This window comes from Terrapene carolina, unplaced genomic scaffold (assembly GCF_002925995.2).
Source record: "Terrapene carolina triunguis isolate 2854851 unplaced genomic scaffold, T_m_triunguis-2.0 Scaffold67, whole genome shotgun sequence".
NCBI lineage: Eukaryota > Metazoa > Chordata > Testudines > Emydidae > Terrapene > Terrapene triunguis.
In genome coordinates this window covers 26,736,721-26,758,110 of record NW_020664418.1, presented here as the reverse complement: position 1 = coordinate 26,758,110, position 21,390 = coordinate 26,736,721, and the positions used below count along the sequence as shown (strand labels likewise).

The window sequence follows — 21,390 nt, the reverse complement described above, 5'->3', positions numbered from 1 at the left end:
CTGTGTGGGGTGGTTATTGGCGGTGTGGGCTGTGCCTGGTGCTGTGTGGGGTGGTTATAGGTGGCGTGGGCCATGCCTGTAGATGTGTGGGGTGATTATCGGCGGTGTGGGCTGTGCCCGGTGTTCTGTGGGGTGGTTATAGGTGGTGTGGGCCGCGCCTGTAGATGTGTGGGGTTGTTTTAGGTGGCGTGGGTGGTGCCCAGCGCTGTGTGCGGTGGCTATTGGTGACATGGGCCAATAGGTGCTGGAACTAGGGGTGTGCTGGAGGTGCTGCTGCACCCCCTGGCGTGAAGTAGTTCCCATTATATACAGGGTTTACACTTTTTGGTTCAATGGCTCTCTGCACCCCCACTATACAAATTGTTCCAGCAGCCCTGCCTGTTTCTCTGGGGTGATTACTAGTGTTGTGGGCCATGCTCAGAGCTGTGGGCTGTGTGCGTTGGCAGGTTGTGCCGGCTGCAGGGGACTCCCTCCTGGGCTGGGCCGCGGCCGGTTCCCCCGCTGGGACCGGGCAAAGGCGCTCCCATCTCAGGCGATGCCGAGCGCTGCCAGGCTCACCCCGGAGCCGGGGCCCTTGTGCGCCTGCCGCCGTTCCTGGGCTCCCCGGAGCCGCCCCGCCCCGGGCTGGGGGCAGCCCTGAGCGCACAATGACACCGGTCCGGCACGGGGAGCTCGGGTCAGGCCCCGAGGCCGCCGCCACCAACCGGTGCCAGCGAAACCCGCCCTCCGGCAGCGGCGATGGCGACCCCTCCTCAGAGTCAGCCAACGACGCGGCCAGGGAAGGGTTAAGTGTTAATCTTGTGGCTGTTCCAGCAGCCGCGGAGGGATACGGAGCCGAAGCCTTGAACGTGGTGCTGCGGCTCCGCAAGCAAAAAAATGTCTGCCTAAGGGAGCCCACAAGTTCCTTCTAGCGGGGGGCGGGGGTGGCCGGCTCTGCCTCCCACCCAGCGGCCCGGCCGCTCGCGAGCGCGGCCCTGCTGGGTTCGGACGTCACCGCGGGGAAGGAGGTAAATTTGGGCAGGGAGGGAGAAGTTGGGATAGAATCGGGGGTGGGGGCTGCGCTGGGGCCGCACTAACGGTAGGGGGCCAGAGGGAGTGCAGTGGGTCTTGCTGGTGGGTAGAGGGGGTGCACTGGGGCAGGGGGTCTTGCTGGGGGGTAGAGGGGGGGCACGGGGGGCGGGGGGCGTGCTGGGGGGCAGAGGGGGTGCACTGGGGGCAGGGGGTCTTGCTGGGGGGGGCAGAGGGTGTGCACTTGGAGCAGGGGGCGTGCAGGGGGCAGAGGGGTGCATTAAGGGGGCTGTAGTGGCGGCCAGAGGGGTGCATTTGGGGCTAAGGGGCTGCTGAGGGCCCCAGGGAGCTGCTGGGGGTAGGGAGGCTGCAGAGGGGCTGCTCTAAGGAGCACAGGGCGACACTGGTGCTGGGAGGCGGGGGCAGGAGCTCTGCTGGGGGTAGGGACTCTTCTGGGTCCGTTCTCTCAGTCTTGTCGGGGGCTCGGGCAGGGCTGTAGCGGGCAGCAATTCTCCGGCGCGTGTTTTTGCGCCCCGGTCCCTGTGTATGGTCTGTCAGGAAAGGAAGCGCCCCACTAAGCTGGCGCTCCTGGGAGGACTGGAGCCCTGAGCACTCGTTAAACTCGCAGGGGCTGGGAATGCGGCACCGTGTGTGTCCCGTCACACGCCAGCCTGCTCGGCGCAGGGAAAGGAGCGAGCCCCCAACGCCACCTCCTCGCCCGGCCGCTGCACTTTGTGTGTGTCTTTGCGGTGCAAAGACAGATCGCTGGTTTCAGAGACTATTTATTGTTTGCAGCAGCTTTGGGGCTCCGGAGCTGGTAGTTACAGCAAATTGTGTGCGCGGATAAAGCAAATTAACCCTCTCTGGAAATCAGGCAATAACAATGCTCAAGCAGACATGGCTCTGCTGAGGCACATCCACAGCCCAACTTGTCAGCTCCATTGTTGCGAAAACAGTGAGTCACTTAATCTCTCTCTTTAATTTTCCAGCTTTTGCTCGGTTTATTTATCTGTTTATGCCTTTTACTGGCCCAGGGGCGACCTAACCCTTCCTGTCACTTCAGACTCACTTGTGTGTATGTGTGTGTATGTGTTGCCTGAGGTGGAGTAGAAATTGAATGAGAGGAGAAAGGAGGCAGTGGAAACTTAAGGAGAGTTGGCTAGTTTGAGAAGCTGCTGCTTGCTGATCTCATCCGTGTGCTCTGTTAAAGTGAGGCTTTCCCTTCGGATCCCCCCCCCCCCATCAGTGTAAGGGATGCGAATGCTTGAGCCCCCTTCTTTGTTAGGGACAGATCTGTCCGTGCACTGAGTGGTGTAGGCACCAGCCCAATGGTAAAGTGCTGCGTGTCTCTTTCCCTCCCTGTGTCTTAGGACTTAATTGAAGTGGATGAAGATGAATCCTCAGCAGCAGCGGATGGCCGCTATAGGAACCGACAAGGAACTGAGCGACCTGCTGGACTTCAGTGCGGTAGGATATTCTTCGAGGTCTTCTTATGGCTTCTCCACGGTAAAGCGAACCGAGAAGTAGGGGCGGCATCCTGCAGGGCTTGGTTGGGTCCGACTCAGCCAATGTGCACACCTGAACTTTGATGTAATGTCTAGACTTCCAGATTTAATGCTCTAATACCAGCTGGGTCAATTGGTTTAACTGGTTAAAATCGGGCTGACCCGGAGATGGCATAATCTAATAATTAATCTTTGTTAAGACGGTGTGTGGGACTGATAGTTTGTGGGGGGGTTTCTTGTTCCTTTAAAGAAATGTAACTTGCTGGTGCCTGAAAGCTGCAAGGATCTCAGTTGATACTTTGTTTGGCAATCTTGGGTTGGAAATTACAGGCAAAGTATTTTCTCTGATGCTTTTTTTTCCCCCCAGACTGATTTTTCTTTCAAAATATATAATTTAAAAAAAATAGAAAAATAGTGCCTCTTGCAAATTGGCTACTAATTAAAGTTATACAGTGCCTTTAGATCTCATAAAATAACAAGCTGTATATTTTGAGCAGTAGAATTTATGATGTATAATAAAGACTTTAAATTACAGTAATAATCTCAGGTTTTCCTGTTTACGTTGCTTGCTTATACAATAGAGAGTTTAGTAGCATTAGTGAAACTGCAAAGATCATTCTAGATTACTTGTTTTATGGTTCTTCTGAATGTATGTCTTAAAGCCTGTTTTCTGGCAGAAATATAGGCCAGTGAACTGTCATATGTTGAATTTTTTTAGCCCACAGACAAGATTTATAAAATGGGGGTTTTGTTGTTAACTTAAACATCTGTTGTTTTTTGTTTGTTTGTTTTGCAGATGTTTTCCCCACCTGTTAATAGTGGGAAAACCAGACCAACTACATTAGGAAGCAGTCAGTTCAGTGGTTCAGGTAAGATGCTGTTGAGAAACCTAAAGTTCAAGTCACTGAATTTAGATATTTTAGTTTGGTGTTTTTTTTCTGCATACAAAAACTAATCTTTCAGTTGTACACATGTTCTTAAATTTGACATAATCAAAATAATTGAAGATTTCTTATTTTGACCTACCTGATTTTTTTAGTATAAAAGGCCCATAGTTGTCTTTCGTTGTGGCTTAACGTGCAATTTGTTTGTTCAATTCAGCACAGTGAAACATCAAGTATCTCTAGTGCTACAGACTTGCAAGTTGGGTTTTTGATATATGTTGGGTTCAGAATGTCCACGTCTTGCTTTTTGTTTCAGTTTTGCTAAATTTGAGCTATGTCTTTGAACATACCATTTTAATGTGTTACCGTAATATATTAATATATCAAATAATGAAATAAATCCTGAAAGACTTGTGAATTTATTTTAAATATCCATCCCTATGAAAATGATCAATTATAGGATTAATACTTTACTAAATAATGTATGTATAAATACAATCAGAGTGAAATAACTTTATAAATAAGTGGAAAAATTATGCATGCATGTTTATGTATTGGTCATGTTCTAATGTGGAAGTCTAATTTTCTAATAGCTGCATCATGTTGATATAGCAGAACTCTAGCCGGTCGAACAAGTCTAATTTTTTCCTTCATTAATACAGAAATTTACAGAATGTGGAATTTTTTAAAATACACCTACATTTTAAATGCTTAATTTTTAAAGTCTTCTAGTTTGGCTTCTACAAAGAAAAGAGGCAAGATAAATTAGGTTGTTAATTTTGGTATGTGTCAACATATTTATCAGAATTGTATACATTTTTAAACAGTAAAGGGAAAATGGTGCCTCTTTTGTTGTCTCCCCCTTTCCCCTTCGCAAAGTTCTCTTTGGAGCCTGTTTTGGTACAGGAAATTACAATTTCCTTGTGCTCTGTATCCTTCTGAGCTTTGGCAGATACGATTCTCTCTCGTTTAAGCCTTGTCAATACTGCTATGAAAACCAAATATATTAACAAAAATAGGTTGGATTTATTTCACTACTTTGTGCCTCTTTTGTTCTTTACTGAGAGAATATCTGCTCTATATATTGTCAGTTCCCAGAATGTTGGGGACAAACCTGTAATATGAACTATAAGGTCAACTGTATAAAAGTCTTCATACTGCATAGTCCTCAGAAATAATAATCTTTTTTTAAAGAAACCATACTATTTACTCATGCAGTTGTGATGTTAATTATTTTGTGTATCTTGTATGAATAAAAGAAGGCTTAGTGTTTTTATTTTCAACAAATAAAAAGGTAACTTTGTGGCACTTATTAAATTAACAGTCAAGTATTTCTTTGAACATAGACTGTAATGTTGCCTGTATATTTTGTATATTGTTAGAGTTGCCATAGCAGTCTAAATGTATTAATGGTGGCAATATTATAAAATAGAGTTCTTGTTTAAACTTTTTTCTTGTATGATCTTAGATGATTTAAACTAGGAGATGGGGACTACTCAGTATCTTGAAAGTGAATGAAATTTGAAAAAAAAAATAAACACACAGTAATCTAGAGTCTCAGAAGAATATATTTTCAGAAATTTCCTAAAATATATATGGGATTTTGATGTACTCATTGCATGTTAAAAATACTTAAGTTATTGTAATTGCAGTACAGTTATCTGCATGCCATATGTTGGTTAAACAATCTTTCATGCAAACCTTCAGGTGAATCTCTTTCCAAAAATCTGCATCATAAGTGGGGTATGTAGCTTCCCCCCAAAACTATCCTACATCAATTGGGTACATCTTACAAATATAGCTAGTAAGAACTTGCTATGAAAATCAAATGTTACATGGTCAGGAATGGTCTAGATAATACTTAGTCCTGCCTTGTGTCCAGGGGACTGGACTAGAAGATCTCTTGAGGGTCCCTTCTAGTCCTACAATTCTATGAGTCTTTCTTTAAATTTAAGAGAGGTGCAAAGTGACAGGGTTTGTATTATGGGAAGGACAAGGAGACGTTTTGTTTTTTGTTTTCCCTTTCTCCTTAGTTTGTTTTTCCTGGATAAGTAAATTTTACATCCATGTCAAACAATAAATATTTAGTGGTCAATATAAATCTTAAAAGATAGCATTCAGCGGTTGGTGATTCTGTTTCCAGGCCTGCTTCTAGGTGCTGATTCTCCCAGAAAAGAGCGAACACCAAAGGGTTTAACCAGAAAAGTACAATCTTTTCTTTTTGGGAAATAGTGTTAATGGTTGGTTGAATTTTTTTATTGGGAAGCCTAATCTTGTCTGATGTGTGAGATCATCACAGAGATACTATGCATGAGGGAATTAATTACTCTGTCTCTCAAGCTACAACCTCAACAGAAGCCACTTCCCCATGAGAAGGATAATGGGATATTGTATACCAAACTATCACTTACACCATTCTCATGTAAGAATAACGACATCTAGTAATACTTAACCAGATACATTTTAATTCACAGTGTTTCTGGTTGTAGGGACTGTATGGTTATAGATTCTCAGTTCCCCACTGCAAAGCAATCTGTTATATAGATTCTGTGTTCCCTGTACTGTTACGGTGACCTCAGCCTTGACCTAGAGGGATTACTCTCTTCAGGACTGAGAGGTGACGAACTCTATATTAGCTCAGTTCTGGGACATGGTTAGATATCCTAGAGATGCCTTTTTGAGAAGATTGACAAAGTGGAAGTAGTACAGGTATTTAATTTCTGACACCCAGGTTTAATTCTGCATTGTGATCTTGATTTAATTTTAAGAATATTCTGTAGTTTGTAGAATAAATGTTTGAACACTGTTTGTTTTTTACTACTAGAGACCAAATTTAAAAAACAGGAAAGGAAAATATTTCTTCAGGTGTTTGCCCCTTAGGGATATTCAGTACCAAGAAACACATTTATGCATGGATTTGTAAAACAATTTTTTTTTTTTACCATGGAGAATGTAGCTATGTCTATTTTTAAAAGGCTTATTTATTTTTGACTTAATACACAGAATTTGAGATGTAACCTTTTTATGTCTATTTGTTTGACTCTTTCAATGATTGTGCTTGCAATTATGCCTTTCTGGATTACTTTGTGAAGATGTTACTTCCTTTACTATTTTTCCATTTTTAAAATAATTAGCTTTTTCTCCTTTTTCCAAATATCCTGTCTCCGCTGGGCTAGAGTGTTGTTTGTTTATTGAAACACTTCTTAAATTTCCAGTTAAAATCTACTAAAATGAAAGATAAGTGTTTCAGGACAAAAAATTTAACCTCTCTGTGCCAGTCGTAGAAAGACAAACATAGCTATTTATGAGTCTACAAAATTCTTGTTGAGATTTGTTTCAAGGTACAATCCTAGAAACTATAAATTAGAAGGGTGGGAAAATGCCTGCTATGTTAGTTTATTTGGTTGTTAATGGGAAAACTAACAAATGTCCAAGAATGTCTGAGTGCCTCTTTGTTTTTCACATTTTAGCTTCTCTAGGTGATGTGGATGGCTGGTGCAAGTTGACGATCTTAGTGTTGCAGCAAGTATGATATGATTTAATACAGCCATGTTTCAGTCATCGGTTATACAAAAGTACATGTGTAACTGAATATAATAAAACAGCAAGTCAGGGTACTGTGACTGAAATATGATGTTTGGCAGGGAGGTACCATAGGTTAACCTATGGTTGTGTTTTGGGATGTTAGAAGATAAGGTGTTTAGGAATTTGAGAATTAAACTGCTTGGTGGGTATGTGGAATTTGTGGGGTCAGAGTGTTTTTATTTTTGTTTTGCTTTGGGGGAGGGGGGAGAATTTGCCTTCTAAAGGCTCATCATTTGTGAATGAAAGCTACAGGTGAAATAAGTGAATCTGATACATCATGATATTTTATGACAGTAAATCATGTAACTTGCTGATAATGTCAAATAATTTAATCAGATTAGTGATGGGAATGAATATATTGAAAAAATAACCTGATACAAAATAAGAATGACAGAGTTAAATTGCAAAAATACTTTGCTATTGCTGTCTCCTGCTAAAACAAAACAACCTCCTCTCACCCCCACACCCCCGTTGCTTTCATTCTCTCTATTTCTGCAGTCTCCAAGATAGAAACTGCTTACATTGCCCAGGACTTTCTGTACTGGAATTTAAAATTTTTTAACTAAAAATGTTTCTATGATAGCATGACAGCAGGAAGCATGATTTAGAATGTAGTAAAATGAATGGCCAGAGGCCCATCCATTAAAACCAGATAAGTCAAGTATTCCAAACCTGGATGGCTACCTTTTACCTGATTCTCTAGTCAGAAATATAGAGGGACTCCCATTAAGGGCCATTGGTAATAGGCAAATGCTTGTCTTCTGCAATATATTAGTGTTTCTGTGGTTCCCTTAAATAGTCAAAATGTTGGACATCTGTTGCCTGTGTAATTGGTTTGACGCTGAGGTCTTTGAGAAACATGTGCACACAATTGCAAGTGTAAAACTATATGCCCAAGTTGGTGTCCACACTGTGCATGCACACACAAACCTCTTCCCTCCTCTCTCCCTCTCCTACCCCCTGAAATCAGGTCAATGTGCACAAGATCATTTTCCTGCTCTAGTCCAAATGCCTATATATCTATATATCTATATCTATATAGGGGTAGAAAGGGCAACTATATAATATATAGATATCTATAGATATAGATATCTATAGATAGATTCTTTTTTTCACACAGCAAACATGTACTCAAGCAGTTGCCCTTTCTACCCCTTTGCATGTTAGTCGAGTGGGTTTTAAAGGGAGTGGCTCGGCATAAGCAACCAACTAGGGGAAGGATCCAAAGCTAAATGTAGTAGAAGAAAAGCCTCCCATTAACTTTAATGTCCTTTGAACCAAGCCCTATGTGTTCAAACTGAATCTGCATAGAAATTTCTTCCGTAGCAGATCTAGTTAAATAAATAGCCAGTTTCACAAATTATTAAAACTCTGTAGGAATGACTTGTATCATCCAGGTTAATTGCCAGAGTCCCTCTTGAGGGTTAGATTAGCAATTCTTCATACAAGGCTCAGGAGATAATTGCCTAGGTGTGGTGAAATGATCCATAGAGAGATATTAGTTAGTCCATAGCATACCTTGCTGAGGAAAATATTGATTTTTTGCAAGCTAAACTCTATCTTTTAGTCTCAAGAAATATGTTTGAGGAGTAAAATAAGCAGGGACTACACTTCACCTATACATCAAAAGTTCATTGTTCTTAACCTTTCTAGCTACAGTCTTTATGAACAGAACTTGAATTCTTAAGGAGAACCAGTCCCCACGCCATCCTCCTTGGTGAAGTAACATCTGGTGAAGTAACCTCTCTGCCTGATCCTGTTTCCTAAATTCTAGGAGTTGACAGGTGATCCCATGTAGATGAAGAATTCAGCCCTAGAATGATAAACATGCCAGCCCATGACAATCATTCTCTTACTTACAAATAAAATGAAGAGGTGATAAAAGATCTTAAGCTTTGGGAATTTGGTCATTATTCATATTTTTAGTTGTCCAGAATACTCTGTGGTCATCATGTGTATATTTTTCATGAATTGATTGAAGGCATGTAAGTTGAATTCATGTGTTCTATGCATCGAAGGTCTAGGGTTGCTCATAGAGTCAAACTTTAAGGTCAGAAGGGACCATTATGATCGACTAGTCTGACTTGCACAATGCAGGCTGCAGAATCTCACCCACTCCCGCAACAACCCCCTAACCAATGTCTGAGCCATTGAAGTCCTCAAATCATGGTTTAAAAACTTCAAGGTGCAGAGAATCCTCCAGCAAGTGACCCGTGCCCCACGCTGCAGAGGAAGGCAAAAACCCCGCAGGGCCTCTGCCAATCTGCTCTGGAGGAAAATTCCTTCCCGACCCCAAATATGGCGATCAGCTAAACCCTGAGCATGTGGGCAAGACTCACCAGCCAGACACCCAGGAAAGAGTTCTCTGTAGTAACTCATATCCCACCCCATCTAACATCCCATCACAGGCCACTGGGCATATTTACCTCTAATAGTCAAAGATCAATTAATTGCCAAAATTAGGCTATCCCATCATACCATCCCCTTCATAAACTTATCAAGCTTAGTCTTGAGTCCAGATATGTCTTTTGCCCACACTGCTCCCCTTAGAAGGCTGTTCCAGAACTTCACTCCTCTGATGGTTAGAAACCTTTGTCTAATTTCAAGTCTAAACTTCCTGATGGCCAGTTTATATCCATTTGTTCTTGTGTCCACATTGGTACTGAGCTTAAATAATTCCTCTCCCTCCCTGGTATTTATCCCTCTGATATATTTATAGAGAGCAATCATATCTCCCCGCAGCCTTCTTTGGTTAGGCTAAACAAGCCGAGCTCTTTGTCTCCTTTCATAAGACAGGTTTTCCATTCCTCGGATCATCCTAGTAGCCCTTCTCTGTACCTGTTCCAGTTTGAATTCATCCTTCTTAAACGTGGGAGACCAGAACTGCACACAGTATTCCAGCTGAGGTCTCACCAGTGCTGTCATAAACATACAGCTAAGGGTAGCATAAAATCCCTCCTTTACCTGTAAAGGTTTAAGACACTCAGATAACCTGGTTGGCACCTGACCAAAAGGACCAATGAGGGGAGAAGATCCTTTCATATCTGTGTAGGAAGGTTTTTGTTTTGTCTCTCTTTATTGTTCTCTCTGGGTCAGGGAGGAACCAGGGCAGGGAAAATACATCTCCTAAAGCCACATCTGAACTAAGCATCTAAGATTACAAATTGTAAGTAATAGGAAGGAAATGCGTTAGATTATCTTTTATTTTAGCTTGTAGATTTTTCCCTAGGCTAAGAGGGAGGTTTATTCCTGGTTTTTTTTGGTAACTTTAAAGTTTTGCCTAGAGGGGAATCCTCTGTTTTGAATCTCATTACCCTGTAACATTACCTTCCATCCTGGTTTTATAGAGGTGCTTCTTTTACTTTTTTCTTTATAATAAAGTCCTGTTTTTAAGAATCTGACTGGGTTTTTAGTGTCCTAAAAACCCAAGGGTCTGGTCTGTGCTCACCTTGGGTACCTATTTGGTTGGTATATTATTCTCAAGCCTCCCCAGGAAAGGGGGTGAAGCGGCTTGGGGGGATATTTTGGGGAAATAGGAACTCCAAATGGTCCTTTTCCTGAAACTTTGTCTAACTCACGTGGTGGTGGCAGCAGCGATACCATCCCAGGGCAAGGAATTTGTGCCTTGGGGAAGTTTGTAACCTAAGCTGGTGGAATATAAACTTGGGGGGGTCTTTCTTGCAGGTCTCCACATCTGTACCTCAGAGTGGGGAGGGAACCATGACAAGTGCCTTGTATAACGGTACTAACACCTCCTTATCTCTACTGGAGATACCTCGCCTAATGCATCCCAAGATCACATTCACTTTTTTCATGGCCATATCACATTGGCGGCTCATAGTCATCCTGTGATCAACAGATAGAGGAGGAGAAGGACCTTGGACTGTTACTTCTAACTGATAAGTCCCCAGCTTATTGGGGGGAGGGATAGCTCAGTGGTTTGAGCATTGGCCTGCTAAACCCAGGCTTGTGAGTTCAGTGCTTGAGGGGGCCACCTAGGGAACTGGGGCAAAATCAGTACTTGGTCCTGCTAGTGAAGGCAGGGGACTGGACTCAATGACCTTTCAGGGTCCCTTCCAGTTCTATGAGATAGGTATATCTACATATATTATTTTACTATTATTATTATTATAACAACAAAAATTCTTGTTGTTAATCCCTAAATGCATGACCTTGCACTTTTCACTATTCAATTTCATCCTATTACTATTACTCCAGTTTACAAGGTCAGCCAGATCTTCCTATACGATATCCCGGTCCTTCTCTATATTGGCAATACCTCCCAGCTTTGTGTCATCCGCAAACTTTATTAGCACACTCCCACTTTTTTTGTGTCAAGGTCCGTAATAAAAAGATTAAATAAGATTGGTCCCAAAACCCGATCCCTGAGGAACAACTCTAGTAACCTCCTTCCAGCCTGACAGTTTACCTTTCAGTATGACCTGTTGTAGTCTCCCCTTTAACCAGTTCCTTATCCACCCTTCAATTTTCATATTGATCCCCATCTTTTCCAATTTAACTAATAATTCCCCATGTGGAACCGTATCAAATGCTTTACTGAAATCGAAGTAAATTAGAGCCACTGCATTTCCTTTATCTAAAAAATCTATTACCTTCTCAAAGAAGGAGCTCAGGTTGGTTTGGCATAATCTACCTTTTGTAAAACCATGTTGTATTTTGTCCCAATTACCATTGACCTCAATGTCCTTAACTACTTTCTCCTTCAAAATTTTTTCCAATACTTTGCATACTACAGATGTCAACATGAACAAAAGCCTTAGATTATACATGCGTATTGCTTATTTAGTAATAGGGGCTATATATAGGACTCTGTAAAACATCCTTAAAGCCAGAAGCAGGCAAAACTTATCTGATAGTTCGCCTTGGGCCTGATGTACCCAAAACTCTGCCCATATTCACAAACCTTCTTATGAATGTGGTGAGAATTCTGGGCATGTTTTGTCTTGGCCCTTTCCAATCGGAATACCTTGTCCCTACCCCCAGCAGATCTAGATGATGGTGAAGGTGTGACCTGGGGGGCCTGAAAATCATCTGATTTAGAATTGGCATGTTTGAGGATTTCATTCTGGTCCACTGCCCCTGCCTGTGTTTGAGAGTCTAGCAAGAAGGCTCACTGCAGTTGAATTAGGGGCACACTGCTTACTTGCTTCAGATCTTTCTTGAATTTGGAAGTTGTGGGGCTGGGCATAGGTTTATTTGCTGGCTGCTTTCTGGAAGACAGGAATGATGGAGTGGGCTAGTTAGCTGGCCACATAAGGCTGCTTAAGTAAAGGGGTACTCCTGGAGGAATTCTATGCCACTGTGCATGCCCAGAATTCATGTGTCCCCAGAATTTTTTTCTCCCCCGCAGAAAATACATTCTGCCCCAGAAGTGCTGCAGTTCTGCCTTTCGCCCACTAGAGGACACTGTGGTGCCAGTACATGAATGCAGCAGGCTGTTCTGGTGCCACAGCAGCCTCTGGTGGGCAAAAGGCAGAAGTGCAGCATGTCTGGGACAGTGTATTTTCTGTGTGTGTGTGTGGGGGGGAATTCTGGGTAGGTGCAGTGGCACAGAATTTCCCCACGAGTAGAAGTTCATCACAGCACCTGGCCCATGGAGCCAGGTTAGGATAGAGTGGGGCATATAAGGCTGCTGGGGCTGTGTGTGTGTGCCACAGATTGGGGTTCAGAATGGCTGGGGGGGACAGACTAGGGTGTGGACTCAGGAGCTAGTAGGGTGACAGCATTAAACCAGGGGCTGAATGGGAGTGGGGGTGCATGGCCACATGGGGACAGGGGAGGGGGGCTGCATGGCCCCATGGGGGTGGGGGAGGAGACTGCAGGGACCCATCAGGTTCACTCCAGACTCCTTCCCTCTCCCTTAGCTCCTCCGTTACCCTTACACTCCCAGCCTTTGCACTGCTTCTGATGGGTGCAGAAAATACAGTTTTGTATTGTAAGTTCATTATTAATATGCCTAATAAGGAATCTATTTGTAAAAAAAAAAAATGACCAGAATCTTTTTTTGGTCTCTATTGTTACAGACATACTTGCTGACAGATATTTGAAATAAATTACCAAAATAATTGAAACTGGCCTGATTATATTGTGTTATTTTGACAAATTATGCAGAATTTTGAAGAACTTTTAATTTTTTTGGTGTAGCATTCCCTCAGTAGTAAAGGGGGCAGAGAGGGTTCCAAGTCCTGTTGTGGGAACAAATAGAAGGAACTGCTCATCTATTTTCATATGAAAACAGAAAAACTCTTGCAGGGAATTGTTTTATGGTTGCATGAAGCACTGAGTTTTGTGTGAACCTGAAAGAATGCCATCTGGTTTTGGTTTGTGAAACTCCTGCAAACTGAAACTGGTGTATATAGCACAGCCCTAGTTATAAGGCTTGCTACAAATTGGTGCATGGAGTAGTCCAGGGGTCGGCAACGTTCGGCACGCGGCTCGCCAGGGAAAGCACCCTGGCGAGCCGCGTGCTGAACATTGCCGACCCCTGAGTAGTCACTGTAAGAAAACACAGAAAGAAAACCATGCTGAAACCATTTAGATGTGTGAATGATTTCTGTGTTGGGCTTGCATAACTAAAACTGCCCCTCAGGAGCAGACATGCCAAACCTGTGGAGGAAAAAAAGCAGAAATTGGGCTTGTTTTTGGCTTAATTGGCTTGTGATTTGCCTGTTGACTAGTTTTTGGCTTGTAGCTTGTTGCTTCTTTTTTTTTTATCAGCTTCTAGCAAGCAGGCGCAAGGGTGGCAGGCCAGGGGCAAGCAGGGGTAAGGGGGGGAGAGAGTCGGGTGCACAGCGGGCCCAACACAGTCCCAGACTGCATGCTGGGGGGATCTAGTCACATAGTGTTGGGGTTCTTAGGGATTGGCTTGTTTTGGCCTTGTTTTGAAATGGGATTAGCTTGATTTTTGGCTTATTGTGAAAGTCGGGGTGCTTATTTACCGCGTGAAAGTTAGCAACTGTGCTCGGGAGTTATGAAAGTTACCAGACCAACTAGTCACACATTATAGTTAGGGTAACTGGTTGACCAGATAACTAGATCTTCACCACTTACTCCTTGTGGGTGGTTACACTTTTGAAAATGTAGCTTTTTTTTTTTTCTCCTGTCCAGTCACCCTGTGTTGAAGTCTGAGCCTCATGCCAGTCAAGGGAGGAATGACTTCCTTGCTGTCTCCTGAATATGTAGCTTCAGAATGTATAATAGCACTATGTCTCCTCTTTAGATACACTCTTCACAAAAACTGAAGAAAACTATTATTCAATGTATTTGTCACAGTTCAAGCCAATTGTGCCTGTATTTTCCCTTCATTGTCCAGCAAGGGCACCCACTCTAGGCTTCTGGCTTCTCAACTGTCACCTCTCTTGGGCGGAGGCCCGCATCTCTCTTCTTCCTGACTGGGGTATTTCCAGACTGCGCAGCTCCCTGCCTACACTGTGAACTCCCAACCAAAGTCAGGTTGCCTAAGCATGCTTTACTTTTCTCCTCAGAATCGGTGAACAGTGTAATTGCCATAGTTAAGCTACCATACATATCTTTCTAAGCAATCATATTTATTCTTAAGGTAAAAGCATTACAGAGAAAACTTATTTTAAAAAAAATAAAAGAACCTACACACATGCTACAAATGTTACCAGAGATCACCCTCTCGCTCTGAAAGTGCTCTGGTTGGTGATTAGTTCTTCAAACCCCACATGGGAGATTTTCTTGTCACAAGTTCATCACAACTTGAACTTAAAGTAAGTATTCTCATGAGTAAATCAGTTACTCCTTTATACAGTTTCTGTTTGAACATTCCTCATGTAACAGATGATCAGCAGATGAAAAGTCTCCCCCTCAGGGCGAAGCCTCTGAGGTTGAGTCTGTAGATGGGAGTTGGCAAGCCTCTTGTCCCAAGTACTTCCTAGCAATTTCATTTCACACATATTGACCCAAAAGATCATTTTGTGTCTGCTTCATTGTTCAACATAGTCTTTTGAAACTCTCAGTACTTCCCAGGGATTGCATTAATTCGGTCTTCCGCCTAAATAAATTCCATGGAATTTCACAATAATACATAAACATTTACATTTTTAATACAATGAACTCCTAAAATGTTAAACTTAATTCAGGAAGGTTAAACTTAATTTAATAAGTTTTGTCCAGGAAATTGCCATAACTGTCATAGCACTGACCTGTAAAATATTCTTTTGTTAGAAACTACTGTGCCTTGTTTTGGCTATCAGATGACCCTCATCCAATCCCGAGATGGCACTGGTACAAATTTACTCTGTTCTCAGTGAATAAATAGAGTGTGGGATGGTGTATAGTAGTCTTGCAAACAAACCCAGACATCTCTAAGCTTCTCTCCAAAATGCCCATTTGTGGCTTAATGTGTAGAAGACCTTCATGTAAGAATGGTCATACTGGTTCAGACCAAAGGTCCATTTTAACCCAGTATCCTGTCTTCGGACAGTGGCCAGTGCCAGGTGCTTCAGAGGGAATGAACAGAACAGGTAATCAATTGATCCATTCCCTGTTGCCCATTCCCAGCTTCTGGCAAACAGAGGCTAGGGACACCATACTGGCTAATAGCCATTGATGGACCAATCCTCCATGAACTTACCTAGTTCTTTTTTGAACCATGTTATAGTCTTGACCTTCACAACATCCTCTGGCAAAGAGTTCCACAGGTTGACTGTGCATTGTGTGATGAAGTACTTCCTTTTGTTTGTTTGTTTTTAAACCTGCTGCATATTAATTTCATTTGGTGACCCCTTGTTCTTGTGTTATGAGAAGGAGTAAAATAAGGACGTGTTATTACTTTCTCCTCACCAGTCATGTTTTTTATAGATCTCCATCATATCCCCCCTTAGTCATCTCTTTTCCAAACTGAAAAGTCCCAGTCTTATTAATCTCTCCTCATACAGCAGCTGTTCCATACCCCTAATAATTTTTGTTGCCCTTTTCTGTACCTTTTCCAGTTCCAGTATATCTTTTTTGAGGTGGGGTGACCACATCTCCATGCAGTATTCAAGATGTGGGTGTACCATGGATTAATATAGAGGCAATATGATATTTTCTGTCTTATCTGTCCCTTTCTTAATGATTCCCAATGTTCTGTTTGCTTTTTTGACTGCCGCTGTACATTGGATGTTTTCAGAGAACTATCCGCAATGACTCCAAGATCTCTTTCTTGAATGGTGGAAGCTAATTTAGCCCCCATCATTTTATATGTATAGTTGGGATTATGTTTTCCAATGTGAATTACTTTGCATTTATCAACATTGAATTTCATCTGCCATTTTGTTGCCCAGTCACCCAGTTTTGTGAGATCCTTTTGTAATTCTTCGCAGTCTGCTTTGAACTTAACTATCTTGAGTAGTTTTGTATCATTTGCAAATTTTGCCACCTCACTGTTTACCAGTGTCAGTTCTGTACATTTTGGAGAATGAAGATCTGGGAATCAGAGTTATGCCTTGCAATTCCCTTGCTAGGGTGAACTTAAACAGAAATACCAGCTAGAATTCTGCTTACAACATACTAGAATAAAGTTTAAATTTCAAGTAACTTCAATTGTAGATAAAGTTTCAGGAGTGGTGGGTGGTTCTTGGTTTTTCAAGGTTTTTGACAAGGGTGCGTAGGGAGGAATGTGATGTCTATGAAAAGTTTGTGAGTTCTGTTCTTGCAGGCGTTCCTCTGGTGCGATCTGTGGAGAAGGGTTGGTACCTTCTTCAGAAAGGGCATTAATAGGCTAGAGGCATGGGGTAAAATGGGAGAAGGATCATATTGAGGTGAAGCAGAGAATAAATAAGCAGTTCAACTTCAAAATCCCCTCCAGTCTTAAGGACTTGGTTCTTCTCTTTTAAAGAAAAGTACGTAAGAGAGTCTGGTACATCTCTCCATGCTTTTAGGGCAGTACAATTTATGCTATACTCTGTCCTTTACTTATTGTAAACCTTTGGTTGCATATATGACATTTGCTAAGATTTCTGGGTCTGCGGTTCTGGTAGAAGGGGTCCATGTTATGGGTTATACGCTAATGTAGCTTTTCTCTCTTGTATGTTTTTTTGTTTCAGCTGTCCAGTTGTTCAACTTCTTAATCATTTCTCTGTCAGATGTAACCTAAATAAGCATGACAGCTGTTTCATATAATGCTAACTAATCTTTATTTGAAACTAGAGTATCCATTATGTGAATATTTTTCTCTCCTACGTTAGTAAATTGTATTTTCTTTTATTACTTATTAAACATCTATTCTGTATAGTATGGCTTGCTAGCTTTAATATTTCTCAGTTTTAAACTATGTATGTTCGTACGTTCAACTGAATTATATGCAGTTGGTGAACCCAAAGACCTTAAGACACTACTCCAAACCCATACAGTGCTCTAGATTTGGAGTATGCGTGTGGGTTTTTGTTTAGTTGTTTTTTAAGCTGAAAGATGTGTGTAACTTGAGTTTCTAGTTAGCTCCTTAGTACCCGATGTGTGAGGAGCCTCCTAATTCAAGGGATTTTCCAACAGTGGTCTAATAATCTGTCTTCAGAGCTCTTTCTCAGATGTAGCATGCAAGCTAATGTTCTGCTACATCCTTCTGCCTTTTTGGATCTGTCACCACAAATATAGTAGAGAAATGGCTCATACCACTTGGAGGATAACGGCTAAGAGCAGAGGTTGTTGACAGTCCCCCTAATGCATTATGCATCATTCCCGAGTTTGAGGATCTGCATGGAGAATTGAGCTCTAAATAGTCTTCTAATACTACAAATTGTAATTTTATTTTTGAGGTGTACAGTATTACCCTGTGTAGGGTTCATTAGCATTGGCACATTGAGTGATAGCTCATCTTCCAGTTGTAAAAATTAGAAGTCAGTTTGTTACTTCAAGGTGAGTAACTTCTCTTCTTTCCGCTCCCCCCACTTACCCTGATAGATTTGCACCAATGTGTAGTTGATTTTGAAATGCAGGTTTTTTTGGTACTTTTTTTTTTTTTTTTTTTTTTTTAATTTTGAAAAATCCTGTTTTGAAGAAATATTAATAGGAAGTTTAAAAAAACTCTAAAAGAGGCTAAATGAAGTGGCAGATGTGATCTGTGTGATGCAGTCGATTAAGGTTTTCATACCTCTAATGTTTCTCAAAATAAAAATAGTTCATTTTTAAGACTTTCGTGGACTAAGGGTCTTACTGTCTGAAAGTTCAGGTTCAAGAAATCTGTTGAGTGAATAAAATGTGTTCTTTAAGGCTAACAGAGGCTGCCTTACGCCAAAACTTCAAATTTGCTATATTAGCACTTCTTGAAGCATATACTAAAAAATAATTAATCCCTCCATTTTATGCTGTTCTGTGAAGGAAAAAGGTCAGGTAAATGAAAAGCAAAAGCAAGCGCTTCTTTGTACAGCACTTTGATTTTAATTAGCATACCAGATCACAATAAAATACCATAGCTGCATTTTAAAGGGGCTGGATAACTTTATAATTAGTATTTGTAACTAAGGATACTAAGATCTGAGAAATTAAATCTAATTTTTCAGGGAATTGGATGATCGTTGCAGGGGTAGGAAGGATCCACTGTTACCCCTCTACCTGTGTTACCCTCTTCCCTCAGAAAGAAATAGCTCCACCACTGCACTCGACAGACCATTGGTTGAATCTGGTCTGGCACTTCTTAAGTTGCTAATATTGTTGAATACATCAACCTGAATATTTGTGGGTTGTCTTGGTGCTGTAAGTGCCACAATGCATTATTTATTGACAGTTGTGGGGGACAGGTTTGTTTCTATTATGTGATTCTACGATGAGATAATTGGTAATTTGATGACTTGAATGAATGCTTTGTGTTTTTGCATTTGTAAAACAAAGCTGTGTTTTGTAAACATAACATTAAAAACATAAAGGGCATATTTTTTTTGTGAAGATGTTAACTGAATACCAAGAAAGATGACAAAAAGAATCTTTTGTTAAGTTTTATAATATATCACTGTTGTCACTGGATAATCATGCTACTAAATATACCCAATCTTTAGGAGTTTGCTTTAATTTTCCATGTACAAGAAATCTAACAAATTTGAGAGTGTCTGTCTGTTTAAGTAGGCAAAAATTATTTTTCATACTATGCCTAGAGAACATCTTGGATGTCTACATCCATTAGTTAATTTTGGGGTAACTTTAAAGTTGTTAGTGTTTATACAAAGGTATTTGGGGGAATTCCTTAAAAGTACTTATTTCACTGTCATGTTACTTGTGAGAATGTTGATTCATATAATGAGCAGGCATGCTGTGTTTGGAAGTGTTAGTAAAACTCGAGAAATACTTTTTTGAAGGGGGAGATAGGATGGAAAAGGAGTTGTAAAATTCTCTGGCAGTGATATCTAGATTTCTCCCAAACTAGTTAAGGTTCAGGATAGCACAGAAAAATTTTGCAACACCAAAAATGTGTTGCATATTTTTGATACTGTACTGTTCATGTAATTCTAAGTCTAACAAGCTAATAATTCAGTTGAAAAAATGAGAATTTCTGATATTTGCATGCAGAAACATAACTTTTTGATTTGGACAATCCTGTTTTGAATGAAATAAAAACTGACCAAACCTTCAGCTATTCCTCACATTGAAGCTGAACAGTTTTCCTTACCCCATCCACCCTGAGATTTTAGGAAGACTGGCTAAATCTTCTGTCAAATTGTGCATATAAATGTTACCCTACATAATCTGTTTAGAGTAACTCTAGACAACAAAAAGAACAGGAGTACTTGTGGCACCTTAGAGACTAACAAATTTATTAGAGCATAAGCTTTCGTGGGCTACAACCCACTTCTTCGGATGCATATAGAGTGAAACATATATTGAGGAGATATATATACACACATGCAGAGAGCATGAACAGGTGGGAGTTATCTTACCAACTCTGAGAGGCCAATTAAGTAAGAGAAAAAAACTTTTGAAGTGATAATCAAGATAGCTCAGTACAGACAGTTTGATAAGAAGTGTGAGAATACTTACAAGGGGAGATAGATTCAATGTTTGTAATGGCTCAGCCATTCCCAGTCCTTATTCAATCCTGAGTTGATTGTGTCTAGTTTGCATATCAATTCCAGCTCAGCAGTCTCTCTTTGGAGTCTGTTTTTGAAGTTTTTCTGTTTGTAAGATAGCCACCCGCAGGTCTGTCATTGAATGGCCAGACAGGTTAAAGTGTTCTCCCACTGGTTTTTGAGTATTATGATTCCTGATGTCAGATTTGTGTCCATTAATTCTTTTGCGTAGAGACTGTCCGGTTTGGCCAATATACATGGCAGAGGGGCATTGCTGGCACATGATGGCATATATCACATTGGTAGATGTGCAGGTGAACGAGCCCCCTGATGGTATGGCTGATGTGATTAGGCCCAATGATGATGTCACTTGAATAAATATGTGGACAGAGTTGGCATCAGGCTTTGTTACAACGATAGGTTCCTGGGTCAGTGTTTTTGTTCAGTGATGTGTGGTTGCTGGTGAGTATTTGCTTTAGGTTGGGGGGTTGTCTGTAAGCGAGGACAGGTCTGTCTCCCAAGATCTGTGAGAGTAAAGGATCATCTTTCAGGATAGGTTGTAGATCTCTGATGATGCGCTGGAGAGGTTTTAGTTGGCCAGTGGTAGAAATGCCAATACTGGTGCCTTGTCTACACTAGAATTGTCACTATTTTTATTCTCATTGATGAAGATGAGCCAATGATAGAGTAGAGGGGAAACATAAACAGCTCAATGTAGGATGAATTGCCACAATTATATTCTGAAAAGTGGTGTTTTGGGATAAAAATGGGATTTTGGGGTTCTATGTTCTCTCACTGGATTCCAGAGCAACTTTTTGCCAGTTATAAATAGAAAAATCACCTTTTTAACTTCCAGCTCTGCAAATTCAACCTGGAATCTCAAAGTCAAGCTGGGCTCTTGTATTAAGTATCATCTTCAGTAACACATTCTGCAGGATCTCTATATACTTGAATATAATCCCATTGATGCTAGAGTTTGAATAGTATTTGGCTTGCAGACTCACAGCTGTATTGACTGTTAACGGGAGTAAAGAATAGTCAAAGCATAAGCCAAATGGTTCTGCATACACAGGGAGCAGATATATTGTGTGAGAAGGTGTCCATTTTTAGTCACTCTTCCGACTGTAACCAGACTTTAGAGTTGATGTATCCAATTTTGGATGCGTTACGTCACTATCTTTTAGGGAGAATTAATTTACAGTTCTCATATCTTCTGTGTCCACTTGTAATTTTTGCTTTGAAAAGTATCTTGCCCTTTTACATGCAGTAGTTAAAACATTAGCTTGAAAGTCCGTTAAAAAGACTGAAATATGATTTTTATACTCAAGTGAATAATGGGGCAAAGGGAAGGGAAACAAGCAGTTAACAAAATTAGCTCAATTACCT

At 41.2% G+C, this 21,390-nt stretch overlaps 1 protein-coding gene across 3 annotated transcripts in view; it reads left to right on the top strand.

Annotated features, from left to right (window-relative positions):
• The first annotated feature begins 859 nt into the window (after positions 1 to 859).
• The window catches only part of TCF12 (transcription factor 12), a 328,708-nt gene continuing 308,177 nt past the window's right edge, over positions 860 to 21,390 (top strand). For 2 of the 3 annotated variants that reach the window (XM_024204915.2, XM_024204914.2), the window contains exons 1-4: positions 860 to 1,007; positions 1,804 to 1,963; positions 2,379 to 2,514; positions 3,310 to 3,382. In XM_024204915.2, the coding sequence (XP_024060683.2) occupies positions 2,395 to 2,514; positions 3,310 to 3,382 (193 nt within the window). In that variant the 5' untranslated portion in view covers positions 860 to 1,007; positions 1,804 to 1,963; positions 2,379 to 2,394. The remainder of the gene's footprint in view (positions 1,008 to 1,803; positions 1,964 to 2,378; positions 2,515 to 3,309; positions 3,383 to 21,390) is intronic. The other variant, XM_024204916.2, reaches the window with a different exon arrangement.